Source organism: Suricata suricatta, chromosome 8 (genome assembly GCF_006229205.1).
Source record: "Suricata suricatta isolate VVHF042 chromosome 8, meerkat_22Aug2017_6uvM2_HiC, whole genome shotgun sequence".
Classification (NCBI taxonomy): domain Eukaryota; kingdom Metazoa; phylum Chordata; class Mammalia; order Carnivora; family Herpestidae; genus Suricata; species Suricata suricatta.
This window is the reverse complement of record NC_043707.1, coordinates 3,442,289-3,457,541: the sequence shown is the minus strand read 5'-3', so window position 1 is coordinate 3,457,541 and position 15,253 is coordinate 3,442,289. Positions and strand designations below refer to the sequence as shown.

Sequence of the window (15,253 nt, the reverse complement as noted above, 5' to 3'; positions counted from 1 at the left end):
CAAAGCACTTCTGAGAGAATAGTCACAAGAGCAGATGATAGATTTGCAAGACACAGCGCCTTTGCTCGGGGCGGAGAGCTGTGAGGGGAGCAGGAGTGCTGGACGCACCAGGCCAAGAGAGGCTGAGAAGGATCACGTTCGCGCCCGGAAAGGAGGAGGCAGCAAGCAGTCAGAGTCCACTTTATTGAGTGCTGTAGTGTTTACACAGGTCAGAGGAGACAGGCGACAGCTAAACAGACGCCCTCTCGGGTTTCTGCTTAAGCAGGATGAGGACGGAGTGCCCAGGGCCTCTGAGGCAGGGTGCAAGCGCCCCCCAGGACAGGCCCCCTCCCTCCCACAGAGCCACGGCAGCCTGGGCTTGCCAATTACCCTGTTCCCCCCAGGGGAAAAATACCCACCTAAATGCCAGCACAAGGAATAACGAAGGGAAGGAGCCCCGGGGTGAGCAGTGTGGACGCCCTAGGAGCAGAGCTGGTTCCAGAGACTCAGGCTGACCTGCTGAGCTGCACCAGCTGCTCCCGGCGCCACAGCCCGATGGCTGCAGGAACGGAGGGCCTGCACCCAGCTCGGCATCGAGCCCATACAGAGGATGCTACAGGCAGAGGCTTTAGCGTCTGGCTTTTATTGGTTGCTTGTTTTCTCAAACCCAGCATTAAAAAAAAAAAAAGTCACCTGAGGTGGTAGTTTAGTCACACGTGGGGTGGGGGACGGGCCAGTGGTCACTCGGGAGGACAGCGCCAACGTGGTAGGATGGGTCCTTCACATGTAGTACCAGGCCAAGAGGCCGGCAACAAGGGCCACACCAGTGGCCAGAATGAGCTGGAGGCTGGGCTTACTCAACACAGCCAGGGCTGTTCGGAAGGGGCAGCTGCTGCCCTCCAGGGCACCTGTGTGGTGGCACCAATAGGGGACAGGGCATCAGTGGGGAACACTGACACACCTACCCTGGAGGAGAGTTCTAGACAGGCAAGACCTACCTCCGACTTGTTTAGCAGTGTAGTAAGGGCATTTTCGCACATCTCCTTTCCCATCATGCACAGGGAGCCCATCCTCCGGGGTCTCTTTGGCCAACAAGGAGCCAGCCCGGTCCAGTTCATCGAAAATCTGCAGGAGCAGGGGATGAGCAGCTTTCAGTGGACTCCAAAGTGCAAGCTAATCAAGGAGCAGTCCTCATCCACAGCAGGGCAGCCACACGGACCTAACCCTGCTCCCTGGCACAAGCTCAGAGATGTGGCCACACCTGCACTGCTGACCAGACACACAGCCCACAGCTAGAACTACCGGGGCAGAAAAAACAATGAGGAGAGAACAAAAGCACTGCCCCCAAAATACCCTGTGAATACTTGTCCTTGCCCATTTGTAGCTGCAAGGTGTTTTTAGCAAGAACGACAGAGAGGGAGAGGAATGTGGGAGAACTGAGGCCCCAACAGGGCTGACCCATGCTATGTGGCCCCTGGAGACTCACTGACGGGGGTCGGGACGGATCTGGTGGGCCTGTGTCCGGGCTGGTGCTTCCTTCCCCTGCCACAGCCACCCTCCTGGTGAGGAGGGCCAAGCTGGGCTCCGGGACAGAATCAACGTCCCCAGGCTTAGCCCCATCTAAAGACTACTTGTCAGCTGAGTTCTCCTCATTCTGCTTGGTTCTCTCCCTGAACTGACCAACTAGAGCAGCCCTTGCTAAAAAGGCGGAAATCCACTCAAGACCAGAATCCTGTGGTGAGAGGGAGGGATCTCCCTCGAAGTGCTAGGGCCTTGCCCTCCCTGGAACAAAAACACACAAGCTGTCTGTCAAAGTGAAGCCATCAGTGGCCTCAAGCCCCCTGTGGCCTATTTGGTCCTTCAATTTTCTCCCTGGAAGACTGCCCCTTATCCGGCATAACATACTGATGCCTGGTAAGGCAACTCCGGATCACCCCCACCGTCAGAGGCCCCCTTCCTGCCTGACCCCAGCAGTACCTGCATGTTGTACTCAAAGGCCTTGTTGGCTTCCTCCACGATCTTCTCTTTGGTCTTCAGGTTCAGGTCCAAGGCATTCATCCTGGCCCGGTACAACTGTTTGAACTGTTGTGCATTGTCCACATTCTCAAACTTATAGAACTGGGTCCCTTCTCCTGTGCTGGGGAGTTTCAGGGCCCGCTGGGCCACCTTCTTCAGCACCTGGCCCCCCGAGAGGTCCCCCATGTAGCGGGTGTAGGCATGGGCCACCAGCAGCTCTGGTTCATTCTGCCCCACGTAGTGGATCCGCTCCACATACTTTTGGGCAGCCTCGGAGCACTGCACCTGCTCCTCCCAGTTCTCTCCAAAGAAATACTCCATGTCCTTGGTCAGTGCCTCCTTCCGGTGCAGCTCTGTGGGGAAGTACAAGGGGGCGAAGGCTGGGTGGTCCTTGTTGCGCTCCATCTCCTCCTCCAGGGCTGAATATGTGAAGTAAAGTGCAGTAGTGGCCAGCTGTGGAGGGCAACAGGGGAGGCCATGGAAAGGGCTGCAGGCCTTGACCAGCAAGCACTTCTCCTGAGCCCACTGCCCCTGTGTCTGAGCGGCCAGAGACGACGGCTTCAGAGGCATGCCTCCTCTAATTCCCAGAAGCCCATTTTTATACCATGAATTACTTTACACCCCCAGGAAACTTTCTATGTTTCTTAAAGGAATGACATGGTGAATTCTTTGGAACTTGGATACTTTCACTTCACATCATTACTATGTTGTTCTGGTTAAGCTACCTGAAAACCACAAGTTGATGTCAAAAGAATGGAGACTGTGTAGAAAAAGGCCCACTTTCTACCTCAGAACTGCTCCAAGGGGATCTACCTCACAGGACTAAGGCCCCCAACCTGACCCTATCCATGACCAAGGGCACAAACCTTAAACAGCTCCTTCCGGATGTTGCCTTTCAAGAAGTCCTTGACAAACTGTGTGTTTTCTGCCTGGTCATGTGCTTCCTTGGTCCCTTCCTTCAGGAGCTCGGAGAGGTCAGCCATCCTGTGGGGACAGAAAGTGTGTGTATGTGCACATGTGCGTGTGTGAATTACCCCTTCGCAGGTTCAGGAGGTCCCCTCGCTGAGGAGACAGGCGCTTCTGAGAAACTCTGCTCCAGCATAGACACAGGATCTTGCCCAGGAGCATGGAACAGGCAGGTGTGAGTCAGCCCCCAGGACTTGGGTGACACTGAGTGACTGTGGCCTACTTCCTACATGTGTCCATGTCTCTATGAACCCGAATGAACAATGTTTTGCCTCTGTGGTCACCGAGAGCCTGATAAAAAGCACACCTCTGGGGGGGGAAAAGAAAAAAAGCACACCTCTGATCCCACCAGTGTTTGCTGGCTTCTGCGAACAGGCAGCCTTTGGGAACGTGTCTCACGGAATCCACGCTGCCACGATGGACTGACTATGGATGTCCCAGGGCAGCCTTGCTGCCTTCCTCCCACCAGGGACCCACAGCCTCTTTGGGACCATGTGTGGCTGGCCCCCGGAACAGGAGGAGAATGAGACAAAGGCTGAGGAAGTTGGAGCCAGTACCTGGTTTGCACCGCTTAACAAAATTATACAGGATGGAGCGGTGCTGGCAGGCGCCACAGCCAGCAAGCAGCGAGGCAAAGAACACATGGCCCTGGAGATGGAGGCACCGGGCAGCAGCCTATGTGGTGTACACGACCCACCCACCAGACAGACAAAAACGCGGCCCTGTCCAACCCACCCTCTGCTAGCTCCTTTAGGAGATTAGCTCCTATCACCTGCATGCTGAGAATCATTTCTTTTTTTTTTTTAATAATGTTTAATTTTTTTTTAAATTTTTGATACAGAAGAGACAGAGCATGAGAGGGGGAGGATCAGAGAGAGAAGGAGACACAGAATCTGAAACAGGCTCCAGGCTCCGAGCCAGCCGTCAGCACAGAGCCCGACACGGGGCTCGAACCCACGAATGTGAGATCATGACCTGAGCCGAAGTCAGAGGCTTAACCGACTGAGCCACCCAGGCACCCCTGAGAATCATTTCTTACGAGCAATTATTTCAAGATATTAAAAAGCACTTCGTCAGTGACAGGGCTACAGTAAGATAAGAACTATGAAGAATAGGTTCTGGGAATTCATGAACTGTCTCTACCCAATAAGGAAAACCCCTGGAGTTAGAGCTGCTCCCACATTCTGCAGGGTGGAAAACACTGGAAAAGGTGCAAGTTTTGTCTGATTCTCCTTTTTCACCACAGAAGAAAAAAGGATAGGGAAGCCATCCAAGTCTATCCCTCAGCACTGCTAGCAGTGCTTGTCCCACTTCCGTGGGAACAAATGGAGAGAAAGCTGAGCGGCCCAGGGTGCTGCCTGCCACTTCTCTCTGCGATCCCCATCGGGGGTCCTGGGGGCAACAGCAATGACACTCACCACCCCCGGTGCCTCCCACATGCAAGGCCCTGGGCATATGACTCAACACAGCCAGCCCCCATCACTCACCTGGTGTGGTTTTCTTGGTTTTCCTTTTCTGAGGCCCCGAAGTTCTTTTTCTCCGACTCATCCACCCCCTCTGAGGTCTCCAGTTCCGCTGACATGGTTGCCGAGTGTGATTCTTGCTGCTCTCTCTCTTCTCGTCCTGTAGAGACACAAGGAGCTGGTGACGTGGTGCCCACAGCAGTCACGTCCCCCAAACACTTGCTGGTTCTGCTCTCCTCTGAGCCAGCAGAATGGAGGAGTCACCCACACGCCTCGGGCGTGTCTTCTTTAAAAATAAAGCTCTGCCATTATTGGGACCATTATCTGAATATGGACAAAATTTGAATCTGGACAACAGATTAGGCAATAGCATCGAATGAATACTGAACTTGCTATTTTTTATCATTGTACTGTGAATGTAGAAAAAAAAGTCACTGTTTTAGGAAATACATCCTGAAGTATTTGAAAGCAAAGGCCACACTGCCTGCAAGTTAACTGTAAAATGGTTCAAAAAGTGTGTGTGAGTGCACGTGAGCACATGTGTGCATATACGTGTATTAGGGAGAGGGAGGGAGGATATGCTCAAGTAAAAGGAAATGAAGCAAAATACTGGCAACGAATTTGGATGAAAGGTACACAAGAGTTCTTTGTACCATTCTTGTACCTTTTCTGTATGTTTGAAATTATACCAAAATTAAAAGTTACCTAAAACACAAAATAACAAATAACATCATAGATAAAGCTTGAAACAAAAACAAAAAGCAGCGGTGCAGCGAACAGCTCTGAGTTGGGCAGCAAGTGCATGTGGAGCCAGCCCGTCCCACTGTCGCAGGCAGGGCGGCCTTGTGCACAGAGCTGTGGGGCAGGGCAATTAACTGCAACAGTAAGCCAGGCCGTTTGCAGATGCTTAAGAAGAGCAGCTAGAAAGGCGCCTGACAACCTGTATCAGGTATAGAGTCACCAAGCAAGGGTACTGTCCCCAGCCAGGACTTTGTGGAGCTGAAGGAAGAAATACACACCAGCTGCTCCGCCTTTGTGGCTGCCAAGGCTGAACCTTCCTAAGCCAGGGAAATATGGCCCTACAACAAGACAAGCTAACCCTCCACCCTGGGAGGCCTCTGCTTTGGACAGCAAAGGAGCAGCCCATCTGCAGAAGTTTCCAGATGAACAGCAGCACAGTTACACCAGTTACTAATGTAACTCACAAAACCAGAACTACCAAATCAAGCCAAGGAAAGAAGAGGCCTTTATTTTCCTACTTCAACCAGTATCTATTTACTGAGCATTTTCTACATGCTTCACCCAGAAATAGGTGTCAAGGAGGACAAAAAAGAGGAAGTAATGGTCCTTTGACGGTATAAAGAAGAAAATAAAAATCAACCTCTATCTCACTCCACAGGTATACCCATTGTGTATGTATACTGAGTTTTCTCTAGACATGTAATTATATCTTCTTTGTCTTTTGGGATATTATAATACACGGTTTGCTCTTTCTGAACCTTTAGATTTAGCATTTATACAATGTGATTAACAACAGGATTAACAACAGGAAGGATGAAGTGGGAACAGGGAAGGCTTTCAGCACAGTGCCTAACACATGGTAAGCATTCACTAAATAGCATATATGATTAACTTTGTATTTTGATCGAGGCCTAACTGCTGTTGTCCTGAAATGCTTAGAAATAGCAGAAAGTGAAATAAGCCAAAGACAAGTAGGGTGTCATTTGTATGCAGAATCTTAAAAAAGAGGTTTCATAAAAGTTATAAAAGGTTTCACCAGTCCCAAAACAGGGTAAAATGTTGGTTGCCAGGGGCTGGGGGTGGTAATAATAAGCAGATGTTGGTAAAAGAGTACTCATTTTCAGTTATGAGATAAATAAGGCCTGAGGATCTAATGAACAGCACGGTGACTAGAGTTAATAATACTTCATTGCATAATTGAAATTTGCTAAGAAATGTAGCTTTTAAGTGTTGTCACAAAAAATATTTGAGGTGATGGATGTTCATTCAATTGTGGAAATCTACAATTATAAATCATCACACTGTACACTTTAAATATAAGTTAAATTAAAAATTTTTTTTTCATGTTTATTTAACTTTGAGAGAGAGAGAGAAAGAGAGCAGGAGCAGGGGAGGGGCCGAGACAGAATCTGAAGCAGGCTCTAGGCTCTGAGCTGTCAGCACAGAGCAGGATGTGGGGCTCAGACTCACAAACTGTGAAATTATAGCCTGACCAAGGTGGACGCTTAACCAACTGAGCCACCTAGGGACCCTCAACAACAACAAAAAACTTTTAATGTTTATTTATTTTTGAGAGAGAGAGAGAGAGAGAGAGAGAGAGAGAGAACGCCAGTAGGGGAGGAGCAGAAAGAGATGGAGACACAGAATCCAAAGCAGGCTGTAGGCGCTCTGAGCTGTCAGCACAGAGCCTGGCACAGGGCTTGAACCCATGAACCACAAGATCATGACCTGAGGCGAGTCAGATGCTTAACCAACTAAGCCACCCAGGTGCTCTGAAAGATATTATAATTTTACGTGTCAACTACACCTCAATAATGCTGGGGGGAAAAAAACCCAGAATATATAGAAAATGGGGCCTTCTCTTGACTCCAAATACTTTCATCTCTAATCATGCTGATCAACTGCATGGCTCATTAGTTAAGTCCAGGATGTGAAGGTAGGTGGTTATCACATGGAGAGAAGGGTATTCAGAAAGGCTTCCTGGAGAAGGGGGGGCTTACCCAGCTTCCTCAACAACACACAGGATTTAGGGTGGAGGAGAGGAAGGGCCTCTGGATCAAGGAACAATATAAACAAAATGGGACAGACCACAGAGATGGCATAAGGGTGCCCAGCTATGCATCTGGTGTCCTTTTACCAAGGAGCCAAGGCAGACTTTGTCGGCTGCAGAATAAGCCTCACACCAGCTTGCCCATGCTGACCTCCTTTTACAGACTTAAGAAAGAACATCTGCGCTCATCTTGAGGCCCCTCAGAGTTAAGATTTATCCCAGGCCGGCTGGCCATCGGGCTGTAAGAAAAGGTGCTGGATGGGCCACCCAGTAGAGGAAAGAGGGGAGAGTAAAAGGTCCCAGAGCCTCTAGACAGGTGGCAGGCCCATGCAGCCATGCTGAAGACATACCCGAGGCACCTGAGGACTGCAGCTCCCATGCCATTGCAGGTGAAACTGAAAGTAGGCAAAGACAAGAACAAGTGTGCAATCTGGTTGCCCTAGGTTACCAGTGGCAGTAACTTAGGTAAACTTCTGCACCTAATTATTATGCTCTACAATGATTACATATGTAATTAAATCTGATCATTAACGGTTTTGTTTGATAATAAGTGCACACTCTGGAAGGTACAGTCTTGCTCCAGCAACAGGACCTTTTGCTTCTCTTACAAATACGAAAGGGGGAGGGAAGGCTGGCAGCCTCGGATGCCTCCTCACCAGCACTTTGTGTCCGTCTCCCTTCAGGCCCACGTTCCTCCCACCTTCCTCAAACTCAGTCCTGCCCTAGAGCCCCTAATCCCCTCCTCTCAGCTCAAAGGAGGCCCAACTCTGGCCCCAGGGACATGGCACAGCTATCTGTTTCACTGCTGGAGCTCCAGAGCCCGGAAAATAACAAGTTCCCAACAAACATTTGTTAAATTAAAAATCCAAAAGCGGGGTGCCTGGCTGGCTCAAGTGGAAGAGCATGCGACTCTTCATCACCAATTCAAGCCCCATGCTGAGTGTATTACTTACATAAATAAAAACTTATAAAAAAAATCCGGAGGAAAGAAAGCAGGCAGGCACTGATCTCATGCATCCTGCCAACAACATGGCACCTGTGGACAATAAAAAGTAATCTGGTGACTACTTCAATAGTTTTCTAAACTCAAAACATAATTTAACAAGTGGGTTTTGAAGGAGAGATAGGTACTGGCCTACTCCACTCAGAGGAAGAATATGGAGCCTTCAATGTGGACTCAAAGCACCATCTGCACAGATGGGGAGAATGTTCTGAGAAAGCACATCAGCACATTCAGTCCATGTAAGCAGGGGCCAAGGAAGGCAGCCTGTGTCCATCGTGTGACCTGGTCACTGTTCCTCCACCTTGCAAACAGAATTCACTTCATTCTCTGAAAAGCTGTGTCCAAATTTGGTCTGACTGGCCTCTATGTTTGAATCCTTTTTTCCTTTGCAGGAACCCCTGGGATCCCTAGAAAATCAGAGGTGAAATCGTAAATCTAGAACCTTTCTAGACTCCACCTCTCATTATCAAGAAGCTGCCTCACTCCACCAGGAAAAAACAACACCAAAAGAATCCGAAAAGATTAACAGTAACCTATACCAAAATGATAAGTAGCCATACTATGACGTTAAAAAAAGTCACACAGCCTAACAATACAGGGTTGGACTGCTCAAACAATAGCAAACAACAGAATCCTGGCACAGCTGGGACAAGTTGATAGGCTGCAACCACTATGGAAAAGTGTACATAAACTTGTTTTAAATAAAGGACTCAAAATGCTGACTACAATTATGTGCAAAAGTATGTAACTTAAAAAAAAAAAGGTACATAAGTATACTGACAATAACAGGAAGGGAGTTTAAAAGAGTATAAAACAATATATTAAGAAAAGAAAAAAGAAAAAATACATAGCTCAACATACCAGTTCCCATAAATAAATAAATAAATAAGAGTATAAAACTTGTTATTTGACATTTTGGCAAAGTGGCTACTTCTTTTATATAAAATGGCCAAATTCTCTTGAAGGGGGGAAAAAAGGCAGGGGAGAAAGGGAGAGGGGGAGGGAGAGAGAAAGAGAGAGGAACTGGACCAAGCAAACTAGCTAGGGTAAGATCCCACAGCACACTAGTCCATGGAAGTCACCTGGGCCATTACTTTGCTCTTAGAAATTTCAGAAAGGTCCACTTGCGCTCTGTTCTAATTCCAGAAAACTCTGAGACTCTGTTTATAAAATCTACCTCCAACCCTCCGTAACTCCTGTACTACCTGTTCACCTGACTGATACAGGTTTTCACTCCCATATCAGGTCTGATAGAAGCAGCAAGAATGTCCGTATCACCAATGTTCCTTCTAGCAAAGGAAGTTCCTGTGCACATACATGCCCAGGAGTCCAGAACACTAAATTCAAAGCCTTTGCTCCTGGTAAACTGCAGGCTCAAGGCACTAGGGCTTCTGAAAGAACAAATGTGTTCAGAGATGTTAAATCCTCCTCCACTGACACACATCCTGCAAACCTCAGAAAGTCTCAGTTTAGTGCAATGCTGCCAGACAGGACTACATTATCACTCATTTCCCATTTGGTGATTCAAAAAGGCACAATAAAGACCTAATCTATAACAATTCTTCCCCATTTTGATTCTTCTTTGCCCTGGAAAGCCAAGGAAGAAAGGAGCAGACTGCTGAGCTCAGCCAGCACTAGAGAGCAAGGTGGGGGAATGGGGAAAAATGCATTGCAACCAACTCCCTGGAATTAGAACAATTCTCCCACCTGACTCTGGAATTGACAGTGACCAGCTACCAGCTACAGATGCCCACAACATGAGCTGGTGTAGCTGGTCCCACGCATGGAGAAGGAAGCAGCTACAGGGAAAACGTAAGCCGCTGCTCAGACACCGGTACTGGGTCTGCCAGTTCCCGCTCTCCCCACTCAACAGCTTGTGGTTGTGCACCAGGAGTCCCTGCCTGCTTTCCAAAAGGCTGTTCCAACTCAGAGTTTACTCCTGTACAGAACCGGCATCACATTAATAAGAAGTGATTATTCTTCGGCTTTCACAAGTGCTGTTATCTTGTTGCCGCAGTTAAACCAGAAGCTTCCTACAAGACAGTTCATCACGACTCCCTTAGACTCAGTTTCTCAGAGTCCAATGCCACACTCCAAATCACTTACAACTCACCCTGGGGAGTCTCCAACTTGAACTGCAACTGTTATAGATACACAAACGGAATGCCTACTGAGAAAGCTAGCTAAGGGAGTGTGGGACAAGAAAGTATTGGTTAAATTCTAAAATACCAGGGGGGCCTGGCTGACTCAGTCAGAAAAGCATGCAACTCCTGACCTTAAGGTCCTGAGTGTGAGCCCCGCGTTGGGTGTAGAGATTACTAAAAATAAATAAATAAAATACCAAATAAATAATACAAATGTATGTAAAAAAATTTTTTAATTGGGTATTATGCCTCTAACTGGTATGAAATTTGGTTTTATCTTTCTTCAGACTGCCCTCCCTCCCTTCCTCTCTTTCTTAGGGTCTGCATTTTCTAACTAATGACCTGTTTATACTTCCCATGCCTCTAGCTGGCCAAGGCCATTCTCAACCCCTTAGGGCCCAGTTAGATTAGCTTCTGAATTTACCCAGCTGGGTCATGTTTTCTCTGCTGCTCCCCTCCCTGGGCTCCAGAAGGTCCAGGGTCTCCCCTGAAGTCCTTGCCCTCGGCTGCTCTCCCCACATCAGAGCTGGGCACTGGCTGCCCCGTTTCAACCCCTCCAAGCAGGCCCAGCTCCACCCATCCTCCCCTTGCCCAGGGAGGCTGCTCATCACCCATGTGCCTCTAAGGACAGGCACCACATTGGACTCTGGTTACGTTTCTTAGCCAGCACTGGAAGTACTGAGGACTCTAGTTTTTGTCCAAAGGCCTACCTCTGGTCATTGGTGCAGCTTCTTTTCCTCAGACCATAGTGGTGGGTGGGTGTGTGTACGTGCGCCTGCGAGAGTGTGTCTTCTACTCTTTGGTTTCAACAAATACCTTTGAATTGTATGTATCTTTCTCTATGATCTCACATCACCCACTTATACTTTGACACTTAGAAGGGTCACAGTTCAAAAATAATGTTTCTCACAGAAACTATGTACATTATGTGCCTCATAAGTGTTTTCAGATAAACACAGAATACAAGAATCCCTGGGGCACCTGGGTGGCTCAGTTGGTTAAGCGGCTGAAGTCGGCTCAGGTCATGATCTCAGTCCGTGGGTTCGAGCCCCGCATCGGGCTCTGGGCTGACAGCTCGGAGGCTGAGGCTGCTTCAGATTCTGTGTCTCGCTCTCTCTCTGCCCTCCCCTACTCATGTGCTCTCTCTCAAAAATAAATAAATGTTGGGGCGCCTGGGTAGCTCAGTCAGTTGAGCGTCTGGTTTCTGCTCTGGTCATGATCTCACAGTTCGTGGGTTCGAGCCCCACGTCAGACTCTGTGCTGACAGCTAGCTCAGAGCCTGGAGTCTGCTTCGGGTTCTGTATCTCCCTCTCTCTCTGAGTCTCCCCTGCTCGTGCTGTCTCTGTCTCTCAAAAATAAATTTAATAAATAAATAAATGTTAAAAAAAAATACAAGAATCCCAGACTCTCTTTCCTGGATTACAGGATCTGTTCCTTCTTTATATGCCCTAAAGGCTTTTCACCTTTAAGTGAGAGAATCCCTGTTTCCACTTAACAATACCATAATCAGGGGCACCTGGGTGGCTCAGTCAATGAAGCCTCTGACTTTGGTTTAGGTCATGATCTCATGGTTCCTGAGTTTAAGCACTGTGCCGGGCTCTGCGCTGACAGCTCAGAGCCTGGAGCCTGCTTCAGATTCTGTGTCTCCCTCTCTCTATGCCCTCTTCCCCCGACTCTGTCTCTCTCTCAAAAGTAAATAAACATTAAAAAAAAAATTTTTTTTTAAATACTACAATCAGGCCAATTCTTTTTTTTCTTTTGAAAGAGAGAGTGTGCACAAGTGGGGGAGGGGCAGAGAGAGGGAGAGAGAATCCCAAACAGGCCCCGTGTTATCAGTGTGGAGCCCTATGGGAGGCTCGATCCTACAAACTGGAAGATCAATGACCAGAGCAGAAATCAAGAGTCCGACGCTTAACCAACCGAGCCACCCAGGCTCCACAGGCCAAGTCAATTCTCAATGGCTCCACACAGTCCCATCAGGCCTCAAGAGATATAAATAAACTGGTTGTTTACCCAAAAGGTCTTTTCTGGGGAAAAAAAAGTTCTTTTCTGAATACATGTCTACATAAAAAGAGTAAATTCTTTTATTTTTATTTATTTTTAACATTTATTTATTACTGAGAAACAGAGAGAAACAGAGCATGAGTATGGGAGGGGCAAAGAGAGGGGGAGACACAGAATCTGAAGCAGGCTCCAGGCTCTGAGCTGTCAGCCCAGAGCCTGATGTGGGGCTCGAACCCACGAGTGGTGAGATCATGACCTGAGCTGAAGTTGCACGCTCAACCGACTGAGCCACTCAGGTGCCCCAAAAAGAGTAAATTCCTAGCATCCTACTTATAAACCCTATATGTGACCTGGGAACAAAGAACTGTATGTAGAGCTACTATGGAGGAAAAACCGGGCACAGAAAGGCAAATCTTTTCAAAGCCTCCAAATCTATCTCTACATTTTCACCTGTAGGAAGGAATACCTGCCAGTGTTCAATAGCACAAGGTTATTTGGAGGATCAAATAAAATAATGACTGCAAAACAACTTCCTAACAAATGTTATGTTATACAAAGGTTAACAAAAGGAATTGAGAACAAACTTGGAACTGTTTACTAACTGGTCTGTGCTGAGACACTCCCAGTAAGCTTTCCAAACCTGACTAGGACACCAGGAACCTCTCACCAGGGGGAAGAAGCCCTGTTCCTGGATGTGGTGTAGAGAATTTGTTTTCCTTAGCACTGTTTGAAAGCCAGCATTGATAAGAGTAAACCCCTCACCAAGCGCCAGCTTCAAATGCCACTCAGGAAATGGACACGCAGAGCAAGTGCCACCTGCCTTAGGTAAACAGCCACCTGCCTTCGGTAAACAGTCACCTGACTGGCTCTGCTTTGTTTCTAGACCTCAGGGAGGATAGAATCTAGAGTAGACACAAGAGTGATGTTCACGGACTTGTCAGTTCACTGAGGCCACTTCTGGGCTTTTGCTAACTGTTGATTACTGTTATAGACTCAGCTCACCTTTGGGAATGGAAAGGCATCTGGGGTCTTGCACAAAGGTCTTTAGAGCTATAAAGATTTGCTTAGTAGCTGCATGGCTGTAGGTGAGTCATAATTTTTAGAAAGTAGTCTCCTCATTGCATCAATAGGGTAACTCTGCCCCACATTTTCAAGTGTGCCATAAGGACTAAATGAGCTAATGGGTGTATAAAGGTTTCATGAGGGGCCCCTGCGTGGCTCAGTCAGTTAAGTGTCTGACTTTGGCTCAGGTCATGATCTTGCTATTTTGAGTTCGAGCCCCGCAACAAGCTCTCTGCTGTCAGCACAGAGCCTGCTTCGGATCCTGTCTCCTTCTCTCTCTGCCCCTCTCCTGCTTGCATGCACATGTACCTCTCTCTCAAAAATAAATATTAAGAAAACTGAAAAAAAAATTAAATGTCTCATAAAATGTCATGCTGCCTCAAATGTTGATGATCTGGGGCGCCTGGGTGGCTCAGTTAATGAAGCCTCCGACTTCAGCCTTTGGTCATGATCTCACATTTGTGGGTTCAAGCCCCGCGTCAGGCTCTGTGCTGACAGCTCAGAGCCTGGAGCCTGCTTCTGATGTTGTGTCTCCCTCTCTCTGCCCGTCCCTGCTCATGCTCTCTCTGTCTCAAAACTAAATTAAAAACATGAAAAAACAAAACAAAACAAAAAAACAAATGTTGATGATCTCTGCCTGAGTAAGCTGTTGGAGAAAATAAGCAGCTGCTGATTCTGAAACACTGAGGAAGATGAAAAATCCAGTGAATCCACAGATAATTCTGAGTAGGTCACAACTGCGGGCTTCTGAGACAGCCATCATCCTCTGGCAGTGTCAGGAAATGGGAATACGTGTTCCTTCCAAAGAGACACACATGACCACTGCAGCTAGAAAATCCTCATTGCAGATGGCTGAGCCAGATGTTGGGAGCAGTGGAAAGAGTTGAATCAGCTCTAAACCAACAAGGCATCTGGTATCAGGGGCCTCTTAAAAACTGTCTAGGTCAACAGCTTCTGAGTTTATATAATAAATGGCCTGAGGTCTCCTATGAACTCTGGTGTGGGCTCTCCTCAGGAAATCTTACACACAACCTTCATTCTTTTCCTTTAAATCACTAGGTGAATTCAATCCCACAGTTCATTGACTAGATGACTATTAACTTCTTGACAAACAGCAAGTTTCAGACAAGGAATCCTGGAAAAGTGGAGACTCCAGGGACACAAAACTCTTACATCAGATTTACTAAACACACATCTGCACATCTGGACAATAAGCAACCCGAATGCAATACAATTACTAACTAGTCCAAGAGTACTGGCCTCTTAGTAACCCTGACAAGTGACATCACTCAGAAGTCCAAGACTGCTCTGGCAGGCTTTCTTTTTATTGAGGACAGGGGTGTGCTCATTGCTAGCATGTCCAAATACAAGAGAGCAAGCATTCAAAGCAGACACTGAGGGGGGGTGGGCACCTGGGTGGCTCAGTCAGTCGGTTAAGCGTCCAGCTTTGGCTTAGGTCATGATCTCACAGTTTGTGGGTTCAAGCCCGCCATCAGGCTCTGTGCTGACAGCTAGCTCAGAGCCTGGAGCCTGCTTCAGATTCTGTATCCCCCTCCCTCTCTGACCCTCCCCTGCTCGCACTGTCTCTCTGTCTCTCAAAAATAAATAAAAAACATAAAAAAAACCAAACATCAAAGCAGACACTGGGGATGACACCTGAAACACTGAAAAGAGCTCAGAGTAGGGGCCAGGAGTCTACTACTGATGCTGCCAAAGTCCTGGTAAAGAGACTTCCTACTATGAATGAAATAAATTAAGACTTGCCCCGTTCTGAGTGTCACCTCACCTCATATGAGAGGATCAGGTCTTAGGGCTGAGAAGAAGA

General features: G+C 47.7%; 1 protein-coding gene across 3 annotated transcripts in view; it reads right to left on the bottom strand.

Annotated features, from left to right (window-relative positions):
* Positions 1-165: 165 nt before the first annotated feature.
* The window catches only part of HMOX2 (heme oxygenase 2), a 32,492-nt gene continuing 17,404 nt past the window's right edge, over positions 166-15,253 (bottom strand). For 2 of the 3 annotated variants that reach the window (XM_029949534.1, XM_029949533.1), the window contains exons 2-6: positions 4,449-4,584; positions 2,862-2,979; positions 1,957-2,448; positions 978-1,104; positions 166-887 (exon numbers count right to left, since the gene is read on the bottom strand). In XM_029949534.1, coding sequence (XP_029805394.1) covers positions 760-887; positions 978-1,104; positions 1,957-2,448; positions 2,862-2,979; positions 4,449-4,543 — 960 coding nt within the window. In that variant the 5' untranslated portion in view covers positions 4,544-4,584 and the 3' untranslated portion in view covers positions 166-759. Of the gene's footprint in view, positions 888-977; positions 1,105-1,956; positions 2,449-2,861; positions 2,980-4,448; positions 4,585-8,168; positions 8,230-15,253 lie in introns of those variants that run through there. The other variant, XM_029949535.1, reaches the window with a different exon arrangement.